At 39.5% G+C, this 17,765-nt stretch overlaps 1 protein-coding gene across 5 annotated transcripts in view; it reads right to left on the bottom strand.

Annotated features, from left to right (window-relative positions):
- rxraa (retinoid X receptor, alpha a) overlaps window positions 1–17,765 on the bottom strand; it is a 130,506-nt gene that overhangs the window by 26,002 nt on the left and 86,739 nt on the right. For 3 of the 5 annotated variants that reach the window (XM_056730924.1, XM_056730927.1, XM_056730925.1), the window contains exon 3: window positions 5,488–5,722. In XM_056730924.1, coding sequence (XP_056586902.1) covers window positions 5,488–5,722 — 235 coding nt within the window. Of the gene's footprint in view, window positions 1–5,486; window positions 5,723–17,765 lie in introns of all 5 variants that reach the window. The other 2 variants (XM_056730926.1, XM_056730928.1) reach the window with 1 other exon arrangement.

Genomic DNA, 17,765 nt, shown 5'->3' with positions numbered 1-17,765 from the left:
GACCACAGATTAGTCTAAGAAGGTACTCCTAAGTCAGCTTGTTATATATTTAAAAGGTGCCTGCCAACAGAATATGTATCTTCCATTCAACCTCTCCAACAGCATGGTCCAGACCAAATAGGTTGTAAAGGATGTCAGTGACAAGATTGTAGACCTGCACAAACCTTGAATAGGCTAGAGACAGAAGCTTGGTGAGAAGGAGACAACTGTTGGTGTGATTATTTGGAAAAAATGCCCTTGGTCTGGAGCTCCCTGCAAGACTTCCCCAATGGAGTAAAGATGATCATGAGAAAGGTTAAAGATCAGCCCAGAACTACACTGAAGAAGCTTGTTAATGATTTCAAGAAAGTTTGGACCATAGTTAGCATGCAAACCATCGGTAACACGCTATGCCACAATAGATTGAAATCCTAAAGCACACGTAAGGTCCTCCTGCCCAAGAAGGCCGTCTGAAGTATGAAAATAAACATCAAAATTATTCAGAAAAGGCTTTGGCGAAAGTGCTGGCACTGCTGTGAGACTAAAATTGATTCCTGTGTTTGTAGGGAGAGAAATGTTGACTATGACCCCAAGAACACCGTCCCTACAGAGAAGAACAGTGTTAGAAACATTATGCTTTAGAGCTTTTTCTCTGCTATGGGTACATGATGACTTCACCGCATTGAGGGGCTCATGTCCTACCCTTAACTAGATCACTGAAGATGGGTTGTGAATGTGACTTTAACATGACAAAGACCCAAAACATATTGCCAAGACAACCAAAGAGTGGCTTAAGGAGAAGCACATTAAATGTCCTAGCCAGTCTCTAGACCCTAGTCCTATAGAAAATCTGTGAGGAGGCTAAAACTCCAATTTGCTGAGCGACAGCCAAGAAACATTAAAGATTTACAGAGTAGTGGACTAAAATGTGCAAACCTGGTGACCAACTATCAGAAATGTTTTATGTTGTGTTCAGACCAAACGTGAATGGTGCGAATGAATGGCGCTATTCGCGCGTAGTTGGACACTTGAACAATTTGAGTTTACTCGCTTCATTCGTCTTCATCGAGCGTCAAATTCGCTTCATTCGCGCGTAAAATTCACTTCATTGAATACGCGAATTTGCGTCATGGGAGGGGCTTCTGCCAGGCGGCTCCAGTACCGTATATATATATTGCTTAAATTGTGTAAAGATAGTCTTTGACAACTTGCCAGATTGTCCGACCTCCTCACTCATTTTCTTCAAAGCAAGATCCTTTTTATTTCTGTTTCGATAAAAGTTAGATGTATCGTACAGCTCCTGGTATCCACATACAGCAAAGATGATTTTGTCCTCCATTGTTGTTTGGGATTTCTACCTCCCCTAGCAACATCATAATCACCTCACTGCTAGAGCAAGCTTCTGATTGGTTAACGCGTTGCGAATTTGGCCAAAGTTCAGATTTTTCAACTCGCGCGAATCACGCGAACGCTCAATTCACACGATTCCCGTCATTCGCACTGCAAGTAGGTCTATCGCGTCTTTGCATTGACTTAACATGTAAATCACTCGCGCTTGACGCGCAATTCGTGTTTGGCCTGAACACAACATTTCTTCTGTGCTTGCCAACAAGGGTTTCTCCACAAAGTGCAAAGTTATGTTTTGCTTTAGGATCAAATACTTATTTCACTGACTGAAATGCAAATCTATTTATAACCTTTATATAACATTTTTTCCCTGATTTTTTTATACATTCTGTCTCTATCAGTTGAAATGTACGCATCCAAAAAACAGTAGACCCTTCATTTCTTTGTCAAAACAATCAAAAACAAGCTAGCAACCACCTAGCAATGCACTAAAAAACCAAGTACATTTTAGCACCTACATAGCAAAACGCCTGTTTTCCAAGTTTATAATATTTATAGACAAGCCACACTTCAGAATTGTCTTCAGAAAATATAGATCTAGTTCGTTTAATGTAGTCATCCGTTTGGCTAGTGACGAAAGCTGCAAGATATTATACCGGCAGTAAAGGGGTTAGTTAACAGACTATGTCTGGAGGTGATGCTGTCGAAACGTGATCAGTCGTTCCTTACTTTAGTTCTTTCTTCACACAAAATCTTGAGATCACATCTGAATGTGAAATAACAAAGGAGACACATTTTCCTCATTAGAGGCCCTCTGAAAGTATCTCAGTGAAGGCCAGAGTTTGGATTCAACCCCCCGGCTTTACAGAGCTGAGAAAATATTTCCCTGAAAAGACTTGCAATTTTCCATCACGTGTATGTTATTTAAAATATATTTAAACACATTAGTTTACATATTTTAATTTTTTGCAACTTTGCTTTGTATGTTAAAGGGATAGTTCAACCAAAAAAAAATCTGTCATCATTTACCTGTATGACTTTCTTTCTTCAGCAGAACACAAAAGAAGATATCTTGCAAAATGTTGTTAACTGGACCCCATTAACTTGCACTGGTTTTGTGTCCCTACTATAGAAGTGAATGGGGTCCAGTTAGAAGTTGGAAGAAAGAACATCAAAAAAGGTTTGAAATGATTGTAAATGAGTAAATGATGACAGAATTTAATTTTTTGGGTGAACTATCGCTTTGAGCATTTTATAATTGTTAAAATTTTCCAAACGCTTAACAACCACGGCTTCAAAAAAGCAGTAAATGTCCATTTATCTAAACTGACTTAGTGTAGGGTCAAGACTCAGATTCACAGATGACATCACAGGGGTCTTGAATCAGGTACTTTTTCTCTTGCTGGGTATATTTTTTTTAAAGATTTGTTTTTGGCGTTTTGCCTTTAATTGTCCAGAATGTTAGAGAGGACAGGCAGCGATATGGGAGAGAGAAGGGGGTGGGTTCGGGAAAGGACCACAAGGCGGGAATCGAACTTGGGTCGCCCGATGCGCAACATGTCGGAGCACTGCCCACTAGGCTATCGGCTCAGACTCTTGCTGTTTTTTCTAATCCTGGAAACAACTACAGAATAACTTTATTTCTGCTACCAAAGTTATACCATTACACATTTAAATCAATCTCTGCCCTTAGCTCAAGAATTTTTACAACAACCTCATGCTTACTCATCTAATCTGTGCCGACCACAAAGACTATTATTAGTACCATGTAGCACGTCACACTTCCTTCAATGTGGCCGCGACGTACTTCATGGTGAGTGTGTAACAGCTTCAAATCAAGTTCTGACATGTGTTTAAACCTCACTGACAGTCTGTGAAAGTAGTGGATTAAACCCTTCAGCTCACTTGAAATGATTTCTTTGTTGTTTGTGAATGAAGGAGCACATCGACTGAGGAGTCACACGCAATGACTGAATTCAGTAAATACGTTTAGATCATTTACATTTAATCTGCATATGATTGAATGTATGACAGTGTTTGTGCTTGTGTGAGAAGGGCAATCCTCACTAGGTAAAGGTAATCAGATCATTTCAGAAGAATCAGGAAATGAACAAACAATCGAGAAATCCACAAAAGTGACTGAACGTCAAAACAAAAGGCAAAAGGGTTTTCAAGCTCTATGTTTGGCCGTTTAAAAAGGTACATGCTATAATCATGTGAAACTGCACACGACAAAATCTGCCAGACTAAACACACACATGCACTATACGCACCACTATAAAATATTATTTTACACTCAGTCACCATGATACCGGGAGCAATGATGAAATAGAGTAAAAATCGTTTAATATTACAATACATAAACAAATAGTAGTCTTTGAAGAGATTTTCATTTGGGAAAGAGATTTTAAGCATGATAAAGATACATATGTGCAATAATTATAGAATGAATAGATTATCAAGCGACATATTAAAGACGGTTTCATCAGACAAACGTGTATGGCCCGAAGTTAACTTCCGGTCTGTGTTTGTTGATTTGGCTAGTGGCTATTAATATAACTATTTATATTTGATTTGATTTATATTATTATTAATTTATATTACTATTTCATTTTATAATTATCTAAAATAAACAATTTGTTGAATTTTATTGTATGTTCATTTTATTAAAGAAAGAATTTGTTGAATGGGTAGTGTAACTCATTTAAGATTAGCCAGGTCACGATTCTTCTACTTGTAACCCAAATAATACTGGGGAAAAACAAGTAAATAATTATTTCTGTCATATAACACTATAAAAATAATACTGCAAAAGTTGCACTGTCTGTAAATATCTATCTACATAAGGTTCATTTAAATGTGTACACACATGAACATTTAAAAAAAATATATAGCTGTGTAAGTCTACAAGCCTAAGTGTTTAGGGCAGGCGTGAGGGTGGTCTGTTTCCCGGATCCTCAGAGGTTAACTACAGAGGGGCCGAGTCACAACCCTGTTCCACCCTGCTGAGCCTGAAAACAGGCAGTCAACCGAACGCTAAACGTAAGTGACAAATGCAGTGTGACTCAAATCACCTTCCATCAGACAGGCCTCTGAACCTCATGACTGCTGCCCTTACCCAGCAGCGAAAGTGAGAAAGTGAGGAGAAAAGACGGAACGAGAGAGACAGAGAGGCGGTGGAGACGTACACCTTAAGGAACAAACTAATCTGATTTAATCACTTGCAAAATGACTTTGGATGGACAGGTTTAAAGATCAGATTTGAAAAACAAATCAGATATATGTACAGTCTGAACAAATTAGTCATATAAAAACCAATAGACCAATACTGTAGGTCTGTAGTCTGTGGTGGTCAATCTAACATTGTAAGGGATGGTTTAATCAAAAACGATCATTTCAAACATTATGACCCTCTTTAGTTTGCAGAACACACAAGAAGATATTTTGAAGAACATCGCTAAACGAACAACAGCATTGTGTCTATACAATAGAAGTCGATGGGTACCGCTGTTGTTCGGTTACCAACATTCTTCAAATATCTTCTTTTGTGTTCTGCAGAAGAAAGTGATGACAGAATTGCCTTTTTTGGGTAAACTATCACTTTAAAAGCCACCACAGAATGGACTCTGTCCCGCATATATAACCACAATCCCATAATATAATAATCATATAATAGAGAACCGTTTGACTCTTTCTGCTTTTAAAGAAAACTAGGACATGGCCAGCTTTGATGTCTTAATTGTGAGCCTTTTCTAAATGACAAAGAAATATGCACCCCTATTTATGGAACAAAAAACGAGATTATTGGAAAGAGAGAGAGCAAGCGTCTGTGGGTGTTTAACTAACAATTGAATTTTAACTTAATCCCCCTTTACTAGATTAACATTTAGCAATATTTTTGTTTTTATTTTTTACATTTGTATGTAAATGCTTTGGCTTGTATGTAATATATTTGTCAAGACGATAAATACACACTTAAATAAAAATTCAAGAGTGTAGGGACTACAGATGAAAATTTGCCAATTTGGGCTAAACCTAGCACATTGAAATAAATACATAAAATTCAAGTTAAAAATAAAACACAATTTCTAAATCAATAAAATGCACATTTATAAATAAAGCACACCCACAAAAGTAAGTGTCTCAGAGTGTGGCCTTACCTGCGGACTGACACTGGGGCCGTAGCCCATCCCCGGTGACACCATTGAATGTGGCCCCATGGGTGAGCTGATAACAGAGAAAGGAGAGCCCAGGCCATTCATGGGTGAGCTCAGAGTGCTGATGGGAGAATGCAGGGACCCAGAGTGGCCTAAAGTAGTCGGGCTCAGCATAGACGGGTGCATCCCCCGGTGCGACGTGGGTGAGCTGAGAGGGGAGGACGTCATTGGTCCGGAGTCTGTGGGTGAGAGAGGATGACGTTAGGAAAGTGGTCACTTTTAACTATTCATATACGTAGCTTAGCGATACGATTTTTGCTTTAAAAAGATGGAAAGAAGAAACAGAGAGACCGATTGAAAAGATGTTCAAGTGACAAACTTTGCACACTGTCAGATTATTTTGAGAGAGAAACCTTCACTGTGATTATTTATCATTCACTGTTTATGAGGTTTGAGAATGCATCAAGAAAAGCGAGCGAGCGATACAGAGAGAGAGCGATACAAGGTCAACAGCCTTAAGGATGCTTTTTGATTAGGTAGCAGATTCTCATTTCCTTCTTCCACACAATTTCGTTCCGTCCTCTTTCCTCGCACCATTCGTCGCTCTCTCACTTGCCTTGAACCCGTCAGTCACGCTGTCAGCGATCACCCAAAGACGATGAGGGTCTATACGTCAGTCCTGCACGGGTGACAGGGCCATATTTCCTGTGTCCGTGAATGCTTACTTTCCCTCTCCTTAACCTTGCCGCTCTCTCCTTGTACTTGCCTTACTTTCACATAGCGCACACTTCTTCCACACAACTCTGATCTACCTCTCCCTCCCTTTCTTTCCAAAGCCCCAAGCTTTCTGTCTTTGAATCTCTCTGTATTTCATTAAAGTAAATCATGTTTTTGACAGAGCTGGTGGGTAATTTAAAACGGCTCTAAACACACGAGTGGACACGTTTTGCACGACATTGGATTCGTCGCTCATTATCAGGCTTAGAATAAAAAAAATCAGCATTTTTATTACTGAATAGGCAGAACAAAAAGTATTCAATTTACATTCAAAACACTTTCCAAAGTCACTCAAAAAATGCGGAGACATCTTTAACCCAAGGTTAGATAGAAAATGGACAAACGCAGTCAATGGGTTAAAAACAAAGTTTGGATCAAATTTAAACATTTCTGATTTGATTTCCCAGATAAATAAACATTTTTTTGGTTGAAGCAACTACGCCTGCAAAGCAAACACAAAATGAATCGAGAATTTAAGTAGATACATATTTACATAACAAATTACTTTAAAATTGTGATGTTTTTGTGACAAGGGTTTTATTTACATTATCCAACAATAATCAAACAGTTAGTTATTAGAATGAAGTGTTTTAATAACTACAAATTCCAAAACTAGTAAAGACCACCACTGTTAACTTTAGACCGAAACTTCAAGCCTGTTACTGATTGTAATACAGTTTTTGTTTTAATTGTTCATTTATTATATTATATATATATATATTATTTATTATTATTTGAACCTTTATCCTTTATTTGAGCTGTAGGTACAACTCTACCCTATGTCCCAAATAAATGCCTCAGATGTCTTCAAATAGCAGGTGCCGCTAGAAACAATGAAACAAAGAAAATACCAAAACTCTACAAAACCTTCATACATTTCATGATTTACCACCATTGCACAACCACCAAGACTCACAACAGGCTTGTTTCATAAGGAGGCTGCACAGAATAAGGATGATGTATTACTCAATTAGGTGACAGTTGAGAAAAAACAGCGTGTCCAGTCTGTGTTTTCCAGCAGCTCTGTGTCTCCACTTGCCTGATGTCACTTCACAGTGTCTGCTGATGAATTCCAGGCCAAAAGGCACTTGAGAGGACGGATGCAGTATATAAGGAGTGGGAACAGGAGGGGGGCGGTGGGCTTGTCAGCGGGGTATGCTAGCGGCTGCCTGCTTGCCTGCTAAGATCCGCCACGCCAAACACTTCCCCTACATCCTGCCCTCCTCCTGAGCCCTTCCTGCAAACACCCTCAAATCAGCCCCCGCGGGGCGAGACGCTTCTGTCGGCGCACAAACACACACATTCGCACCCGCGGGTTGCCAAAAAAACAGCCATTAATTAATTCGCTAATGTCATGGTGTCACATAAACAGGAACGCCGTATTCGTTTCACATGGAAGTGTAATACAATTATCATTCCGTCTAATGAGGGTTTTCTCCTAAACCGCTGCACACCCTGTCGCCCTAGAGAAAGTTGACTCTTTCAGCAACACTTTGATGGCAATCTGTCAGCCTACAGCTGATCCAGGGTCAGCTGAAAAAGCCACTTTTTCTGAAGGCTTGCCAATAAATCAGAACCTCGAAAGACAATTACAACGCAAATCTGAAAATGTTAATAGGAAATTTGTAGAAAACAAACTGATGATATATCAGTTTAAATGATTAATATTTAAAAAATAAAATAGCCTAAGAGAGATTTTTCTACATTGTCGTTTTTTGCCGTCACATTATAGTACACATGTGTGGTTTATTGGTCAACTACCCATACAAGTCTTTACGGCATGTGCATTATAATGAACGGCACATGTCCACAGCCTCTTCCTTGTGGTGTGTGTGTGTATACTTTGTTGCCAGTCAGTGGGGTGTTCCTATCGGTGAAAGCTAGAGTTGCCAGATCAGGATTACAGAGGGATAAAAGGGTTCTTATTTAATCCACCCTAGAGAGGGGCACAGCTGGTGGAAAACAGGACAGAGAGAGAGTAAAGAGCAAGTCACATGTTTTAAACACTCTATATTAAATAAGCACATTATTTTATACAGTCACACACTCCTAACCTAATCAAATCAAGCAAGACCGATGAGATATGATACAAATATGCGGAATCTCAAAAATAATCGTGCAGCAAATTCTGCTGTGAATCTGTTAATATCGGCCTCTGTTTCCTCTCTCTCATAAATACACACACGATCCATCCGTCTCCTATTGTGTTTCTAACTCACGACCTGTTTGGACGGGAACAAAAACATGCTTTACAAACCGTTTAAGAAAACACCATCCAAGTCATGAGGGCGCTACCTGAAGCACACCACATGAATATGATCGCAAGATTAGATAAGAGCAGGTAAGACTGAAAACAGTCCTGGCAACGTTCAAAGTGGCAGCCCTCCAAGCTTCAGACCGCGCCAATACACAGCTGTCACTACGGCAGATCAGCTCATAGGCATCTGACATCTACCAACGGGAAATAAATCAGATCGAATCAGTATCATTATCTCTCTCGTTCGGCTACGGGGCGCGTCGGAGAAAGGTGAGCAACAGTTTCACATTTCAGGATGGTTAGGCTCGGGGGTGGGGGATCACGCAACCGGGAACCGGGTACAGAAGCAAATATGTGATCTGAAAAATGTTTACCTACACTGTGTATATATGTTTTTGCACAGCAGAAAAACATTTAATCCAACAAAGATCTATACTTGAGAAAATTGCACTTGCATTTTTTTTAAATAAAAAATAGCATGGTTTACAGTGCCACGGGAAGTTTTACCTAATATTTAAATATCTGAATGCATTATTACACATTCATTTTCTTTTTTATTCAAACAAAAGCCCTGGAGTATGACATCACATCCTATTACGTCTCCCCCCTGCAGAGACTTGGCTGCCTGTCAGGCAATTTTCAGGGCGCCCTTCTCTACTGTGGCAGCATCAGGCATCTAAATAGGGTTTGCAGAGAACCAAGCGATCCTGAAGCTGGCCTACGGTGGCGCTCTACGCATCCTGTGTGGGTAATGAAGACAGAGGGTCAAACAGAAGGTAAAGAATCAGATCTCATTAGACCTCGCGCTCTGTCACATGATACTGAAGGACCACACACACGCATCAACACACATACACACTCATGTTGAGACGGCTGGTGTGATGACTGCATGACTAATATGTGAACTTGTAAGGAGTTGAATGGCTAGAATGGCTTGGTCGAGAGAGTCTGATCTCTGCTTCACAGGTCTGCTGTGACAGGCACTTAAACCGCAGTATTTGTATTCAATGCACTTATTGCTCCGGGCTCATTACATCACCACCAAGGAACGAAGTGAGCATGCACGATACATAGCGAGCCAAGATACATAGAGGCCATAGATGATTTCTAATGATAATGGGACAGATCCAATGAATGACTTCAAGATATCCAGACCGTATTCTTGCCGTTTAAGCAAACCAAAAGAATACAAAAGAGTAGATTTGTTTTCTTTTTAACAAATCTTTTCTATGAATTTTATTTATGTAAATGCATTTCGCAAAATCATGCAAATTCTTGATGTCGAATCAAAGAAGCCATGGCACACTTCAATTCATTACAAGCTTAATTGACTTCATCTGAAAATAAATATGGCATCCACTCTATTGATCTACAGGAACAGATCATCTGGTTGTCCTTGCTGTCTGAACCGAGCCGGTCCTGAGGTGTCCGGTGTAAGAGACCAGCATGCAAAAGAAGTGTCTGCATTATGAATGGAAAACAGAAACAGAGCAGCACAGACCTGACAACAGCTGTTCATCTCTATAATTCATCCCTTCACGCTGAGAGGAAGACAGAGACTATGAAGGAAACATTTTTGCATCATATGGCCCCATCTCATCTAACGAATGAATATATATATACACATTATATAATACACAATCTTATATGATATACAAAAATATATTAAACTGACATTCTTGTCAATTGATGAAGCAGATTGCACATATAATTGCATTTTTTCATTTCTGTGAGACACCAGGCTAAAAGTCTACTTTTGAGACAACTAGCAGCAAAGTTTGATTTCTCACTATGATGTCAGTTTTTGACAAGGTCTTAGTCAGTATTGAATATATCAAGACTATATTTTCACAGAATGTATTTTATATGTAGGATGATTTTATGTTGAAAACAGTAAATGAACAAAAAATGGTGGGTTTTCACAGACTGGGTCCCAAATATTATGTAACTCATGCATTTTAAAGAGTAAATGGCGTACTTGAAGCAAAACATTTTCAAAAAATTGTAGGTTTCAAAAAACAATACAGACTGTAACAGCATGGTAACAATTTAATACTTCGAAGCCACCTCTACATAAGGTCCGTTCATCTTTGTTTTTTATTTGCATTTGCAGTTCCTTGCCAAATTTGGATTTCCGCATTGAAGTTTTAAACCAAAAAGTTTTGCCTACCAAGTCAGCTCTATAACCACTGAGCTACACCCCCCTTCAAACACTGCCAAAACGAAACAAGCCTTTCAAATCTTGCCTGATGTAAAAACAACTCGCCACAGATTCACAAAAACCTGAACTGCCGCAAATTTGGAACAGAGCGAAGGACAGCAGTCACGTCACTGATCCGTCCACATCAACATCAGCTTTTCCATACAGTACATTAGTGATCGCTCCGCTTATGTACTGAAAGCCAATCCGGACCACTTTTACAGGAAAATCCTGATCATTTCCCATCCACCCGACAACATCTTCAAAAACGCAGACAATCCGGCTGAGGTCTTTCAACTAATACGCTAAAATATGTTGCGGCATTTTTCGGGGGAAGCGACACACAATCTATTATTCATAAAGATGTTTGGCAGTAGATGCTGCTTTTTTGAAGCCCACAGACTGTGGGCGCTCTGACGAGAAGATGAAACAGAAATCATTTGCATCTCCCTGAGAAAAGCTTAGGTCTATTCGTAGGTAAAGACGAGGGGGAACACAGCGACTTCCTGAGGAACTTTAAAACGGGAGCTTGAATTAATGCCGGCACTAAAAATAAGATCTGGCAACAGGAGAGAATAGAAACGCTATTCTGGATAGTTTGACTTCGCCGGTGAAAAACAGCAGAGGGGTGACAAGCAAACAGCCGCCTTGGCCTCGATGACACCCGGAGAGGCAGAATTTGCCGACTAACAAGCAACATATTTACAGTATGTTACGCTTCTCTGATACTTATCATCAGTGTTACTGTAGTCATTACTGCTTCAACTGCAGCTGTTGTTTATTGTTGTGGAAACAGAATGGAGCGCATTTAGCGTGTGGACATCTTTGATGTGTGTGTGTGTGTGAGAACACAGCGAGACTGGGCCGGCGAAGGGATTAATCTGCCATTTTTGTGTGTGTGTGTTTGTATAAACAGGCTAATCTGTCGCGCGCTGTGTAAGCAATGGAAGTAAATAGAGCTGGCTGATGTGTTTACTCTGACTCTGGGAGTGCTGGCGGCCGGTGCGAGGAGCAGTGCCAAGAAGAACACAAAGCGGGCCCGGTGAAGGAGGCCCTGTTTGAGGACGGAGCCTGGTGCGCCTTCAAACCCCACCCTCGAGACACACTCACCTGTCAGCACACAGAGACTAAACGCCGGGTGTGTCGCGGTGTGAGCCGCCGCGAGACACAGAGGCATGCTGGGATAGCCACGGTGGGCATTTTACTTTTAAACTACTTTCCTACACAGGAGGTAATGTTCTGGAACAAGAGACATAAAATAAAGCTTCATATAAATATTTTGCAGGATACAGTCTTGATGTTTTGTCATGAGGTATGGTTACACAAGATACATAAGTCAAAGGCAGAACTGCAAGTGTACTGCACTCATGAGCAATGTAGTGAGATATTCTTGTCACAGCAGGGCTTTAAAAGTCTTGGAATCAAAAAGTACAATAATTAAACAATGAAAGACAAACAAAAAATAAAACATTGAATTAATTGTAAAGTTGACCGTGGATCTTATTTTCACAAATTTGTTTTACTGCCACTTTAGGGATGTCTCCACAATTATTAACCAAGAAAAATGAGCCAAATCCATGCATGAAGAGCAAGAGTTTTTCTATTTTGTAACAATTAATCATTTTCATGACTATTGAGGATTATATGTAACTATATGTATATATGTATATGTAAAACAGAATGTACTATGTAGATCCTAAAACATTGAAATTGGTTGAGAAGAAATGTTATTGTGAAAACGTTATCGTGCTTTTAATCCAGAAAAATTCAACTAGTCCTTGAAAATAAGGCAGCACCAAAAGCACTTAATGTGGTGTCTATTTACAGCATCGGAACAAAACTAAGAGACCATTCAAAATGTTCATTTAATCAGCATTTCTACAGCAATGTGAAAGATTGACAGCATGACAACACAAATTAAGATTATCACATAAAAAAAAGTCTTCTTAAATAAATGTACACAATACTGTTGTATTGCGTAAAAGTGAATTTGAACTTGTTTTCTATTCAGTATTTGATGTCTGAAAAAATAAAGAGCATCTTTTCTGTTATTTTGACCAGTTTTCATTTTTTTGCAAATAAATGCAAATAGAAACAATATTTTATTTGAAATTCGGGAGAAATATTGTTAGAGGTTAGTAGTAGAATGAAACAAAAATTATGATTTTACCTAAACACTCCTATAAATAGTAGATTCAATGAAAAAACTTTTGATATGGTCTCTTATTTTTTCCGTGACTGTATGCCTCGGCAAAACCCCTAAAACAACCCCCAAAAGAACCTAAAGATGTTCCACGGCTGTGATGTAGTTACAACCTATTGGCTACTATTTGACAAACATCCTGTTACAACAGGAAATTAACACAAAAAGAAAACTGCACTCAAAAAGAAAACTAATGAGGCTCTTGTATAAAAATGTGAGATTTTTTTGTGTTCTGTACAAAATGTATTTAGAGGAAATAACAACAAACAATGGACACACTTGGCCGCGCAAGAGAGCAGATAAACAGAGATTACAGTTGCTATCGCTTCTCTTGCCCTGCTGTAAACATCACGCTGCTCTGATTAATTGTTTGAACTAATTGTTCTCTTTAACTCATAGGTGACGCCTTCCTATGATCCAACCAACACACCCACCAAAACAAACAGTCCAATACGCTGAACCCGCTCCTTACGGCTCCCCTTTACTAACACGAAGCGATTTCTCAATGTTATTTTTACTTTTGGTATAGCCTGTTTGATTTAACCGGTTATTTTGGAGAGAATCCAGCTGTGCGATGGGGGAAAAACAAAAACATCAGAAAACTTTGATGTAGCGCAGTTGCTGCTTTGTTTAGAAGTAATAATTTCGGGAGGGTGGGGAATGAGACAATAACTCATTTGCAAAACAATGCGGCCACATTGTTTCAAAAATACGCACCCAGAGACACAGCGGAGCTCCAGACGACTTGTTACTGTTTATACAATCCTGATAATGTTACAGATACAATCTCACTCTGTCAAAGTTAGACAACAGGCGCCTGTCAATTACACAATCTCTTGAGCCTTATGATGAGGAAATGCAAATCTTTCTTTTTTAAGGAAAATCCGAGTGTAACCTTGATACAATGATGCTGTGAGTGGTTGCCAATATGTTGTTATGCAGTTTACATTATATTCCTTTACATTCTAACTACATAATATTGTTTTCATCTTTAGCAAAACACTGGACAACTAAGCAGATTTCCACACACAGACATCTGCTAACATTCAAAAACCAAGTCTTTCACAAAATCTCATTAAAAGTACAGCCGTCTCCCACAGATCCGTCTCTTTGTACCTTTGTGCTGCGGCTACGACGCATTTCAGATCTTTTTATAAAGCTGAATGTAATCAAATGAGTGTAGCAGTAGGCGGCGGGCTTATTTAAAGTCCGGCGCAGTGAGGGCTGAATCTCCTCCATCGAGCTCTGTGACAGTCGAGGACATGACAGTAAGGGTAATTACGCGTCCACCGCCCGTGGCATTCCTCCCTGGAGAGCCAAAGCCGTCTCTCATCGCTCCTAAGTGGAGCCCCGCCATCTCTAAACTAGGAAAATCTACTTCGAGACAGCCGGCCTGGGTCCCAGCAGCTACAATGAAAAGAATGGCTGAAACCAGTGGTGAAACACACTTTAATTTCAAATAAGCATCAATACCGTACCAGTAACAGGTACCATGGTGACAACCTTAATGCCAACAGAAAGGCCCGCTGGGATTTTATTAAGAAGGAAGGCATTAGAGAATTATAACATGTCCATGCTGCTCTGGCTTTGCGGGTCAGCTCTCTCCTTAGTAGACCTTCTTGCTATCACAGACAAACAGGAAGTGTAGGTTAAACGCAGTGTTTCCGTACGCTCTGGTTTTGTCACAGGATTGCGCAAATTGAGAACACTGAATCAAAATAAGCGTGCAGAGGCCGATTTTATCTGCCGAAACCACAAAGACAGAAACTATACGTGTTGTAAAACTAAAACTTTCTGGCCGACTAGTCAATTCGTTCCATCATGACTAGGTGTTTTACACTTGTTTAATGTGAATTCCTCGATCTTTAAATGCAGGAGTTATCTTTGTGTAGTAACCTAATATGTCCAAATATAATTAATATGAACATACTCAATAACTAAATAACACTCACTCATTGTTTAGGGTCTCAATCGTTGAAATTTTACGTCTGTAATAAAGGTATGTGAACTCCATAAAAACAAACCACGATGGCCTTCGGCCAGGTTTGAGAGAGTTGGATTTCTAGCATCTCTCAGCTGCGAGCGGTGGCTCGTCTTTATGGGGCTTGAGGGGAGTCTGGTGGTCTGGCGCTTAGATTTTACACATCCCAGAAGTCCTCGCTATGAAATGAATAAAACTAACTAAACTCGCTGCGACAACATCAGCCCCTTTCGGGCACGCATACACAAACTCGAACAAATTTAAAAAAAGGAAACAAAACCAGACTACAGAGGAAGGAACAATAAAGCGTGCTATGCAACTCAATGGTTCTGAAGTCTGGATTTGAGAGGGTCTCGACTCTCGACCAATCAGATGGCTGTGGTTAAATTTGATGGTCATTACATGAGCGAGGCTGTTGAGTCCATCGAGGCGCACTGTGGAATTTGTCACTTCCTCTGTGCCCTGTGTGTGTGGCTGTTATGCTATTTCTAGAAACAGATACTGTATTCACTCTCTGTTCTGCAGTGTATCGAGAGAACAGGTCTTGCTAATTCATGTAAATCTTCCAGAGTATCGCCCGCCGTGGGAGTTAGGTGCAAGTGTGCTACACTTGGCAACATCGCCCTGCTTCGGTGGTTGAAATGTGTGAGCAAAAACATTCAAGTGTGTGTGTGTGAGTGGAGAGTTATGACGCCTTTAGATATTAATGTGCCGTTTTTTCCTTGTCCAGACTTTAATTAATATGAATCACCAAAAATGTTAGATAAATACATTAAAAGTTTGTTAATGTACCGATTCACACCAGAGTAGTGCTAGTGAAACACATGATGGAGATAAAACATGAGACTTGTGAAAACAATCATATAGCAAAGTTAATATCAAAATTTTTGTTTATCATTTGTAATGAAGCTGTCAATACCTTAAAACTGACATTTCCAACACCAATATATCCACCACACCAAAATGTCCATCAATGTCCAGGGCTGTACAGTGTGACATATATGTCGCACATGCTACAGAAAAATCGGTCAGTGCTAAGAATTAAATCACGTAAGTTTGGCAGGTGCTTAAGACAGAGTCGCAGTTTGGGTGAAGCCAAAGTAAAAGTCGAACCAGATGATAAAATAATGGACTTGTAGTAAATTTAAAAACTGCAGTAAACACTATAGTATACTACAGTATTTTTATGGACAAATGTGTTTTACTACTGTATAGTAAAGCATTGAAGATACAGAACTCAGAAAAAAGTATTGTGGAAAAGTATATGGCCCTAATTTATCCATTTGTAGAACATAAATGCCCTTTTTCAGTTACCTGTCTTTTTATGTGATGACATGCAGATGAAACTAACAGACGTATACTTGTGCTACAACTGTTTGGCTTGTACTACAGAACTTTACACCTCTGTAGCACTGGTGCTATGTGCAAAAAACATGTGCAAACGTACAGCTCTGACCCTTTTTTTCTTAAAGAAACCTGTGTACTGCATGTGTGTACAGTGGTCTCCAAATGAAAATGTTTGGTCTCCAAGTGTCCTTAAAAATCATTCGCCATAAAAAGTGCAATTTCTTTCTTACACAAAGTCATGAAAAAACATTGTATTTTAAATTATTAAATACTATATTGACAAAGCTGACATGCACTTAGATATCTGTTAGATGCAGGTTAGTGACAAACATAAAGGGTGACTAAAAATAATGATTTATGGAAAAAAATCTAATCACGAAATATGGAGATACAAGGTTTCAGAAGGACAGCAGCGATATGTCTGTGTGTAATTTAGTATACCAGAACCAGTTCTTTTTACTTTTTGTGTTGAAGGAAGACAAGAGGTCCAGTTCCTATTTCGGCTTTTAAAAAAAGTACAAGCCAAAAAGGCGCTTTCGGTTGAGGCCTTGAATTTATTGACCACATAACAAGCCTTTGAAATCTCCTTCCATTTTATGATTATTTGTCTTTTGTCCTCGGTTCTGCTCGGCTCAGGGTCCCGCTAATGAAACACAAATGTTGAGTGATCTGTTTTTTGGCGGGCGGCTAAAAGAAGGCCTTGGGGTGGGCCGTTCCAGCATACCCCCTCCCTGGAAAAGTAGAGAACAGTTGTGCAGACCCCTGGGGTGGGGGATCTGCTCTGGGAAACTATGCGTCTACGTGCGGCAGGAAGAGGCCTTGCAGGCCAGGGTGAACGCGTGTTCTGCACCGGAGGGGGCGGCCCGTGTGTGTTTGCATGTGCATATGGAAGCGTGATATATGTCTCACGAGGAACGCGCAGTCCTCACCCACACTCCTCCCTTTCGCCTGCAACAAACAAACAAACAACAACATGGAACCCAGCGGGCTGCACTTCCAAGACAAACGACCGACATTAGCGAGGGAAGTGTGTTCTTTATGAATAATGAGATTTCCACACAAAACACATCCACTCCCCTGCACACACACACACATCCAAATTCTGTATACTGTACACCTCATAAAAAGCCTGTTAAAGTTTCTAGAGAAGGAAAATCTTACCCATGAATGTTTATCTTATTAACCAACGTTAAGAGGAGGATGGCAAATAGCCAATATGAAGTAGACAGATATGTAGAAAACACAAAAAATTGCACAAAATAAAAAAGTACATACAGTTAAATTAATACATTTAAATTTTTCAACAATAATCACTCAAATATTTTGATAAAATTCAGAAACGTCGTTATCTATAGACAAGACTGTCAGTAGATTATAGAATAAATCAAATAGGAAATTACAGTGTCATGATCATGAGCACATGATTTACTTCCAATTTAAAATATATATATAACAATTGAATAGGATAAAATATATTGATAACCATGCAGCATCTAAAAAGAAATAATAAAAGCTAA

The sequence above is a fragment of the Triplophysa dalaica genome, chromosome 19, assembly GCF_015846415.1.
Source record: "Triplophysa dalaica isolate WHDGS20190420 chromosome 19, ASM1584641v1, whole genome shotgun sequence".
NCBI lineage: Eukaryota > Metazoa > Chordata > Actinopteri > Cypriniformes > Nemacheilidae > Triplophysa > Triplophysa dalaica.
This window is presented reverse-complemented; position numbering and strand designations above follow the sequence as displayed.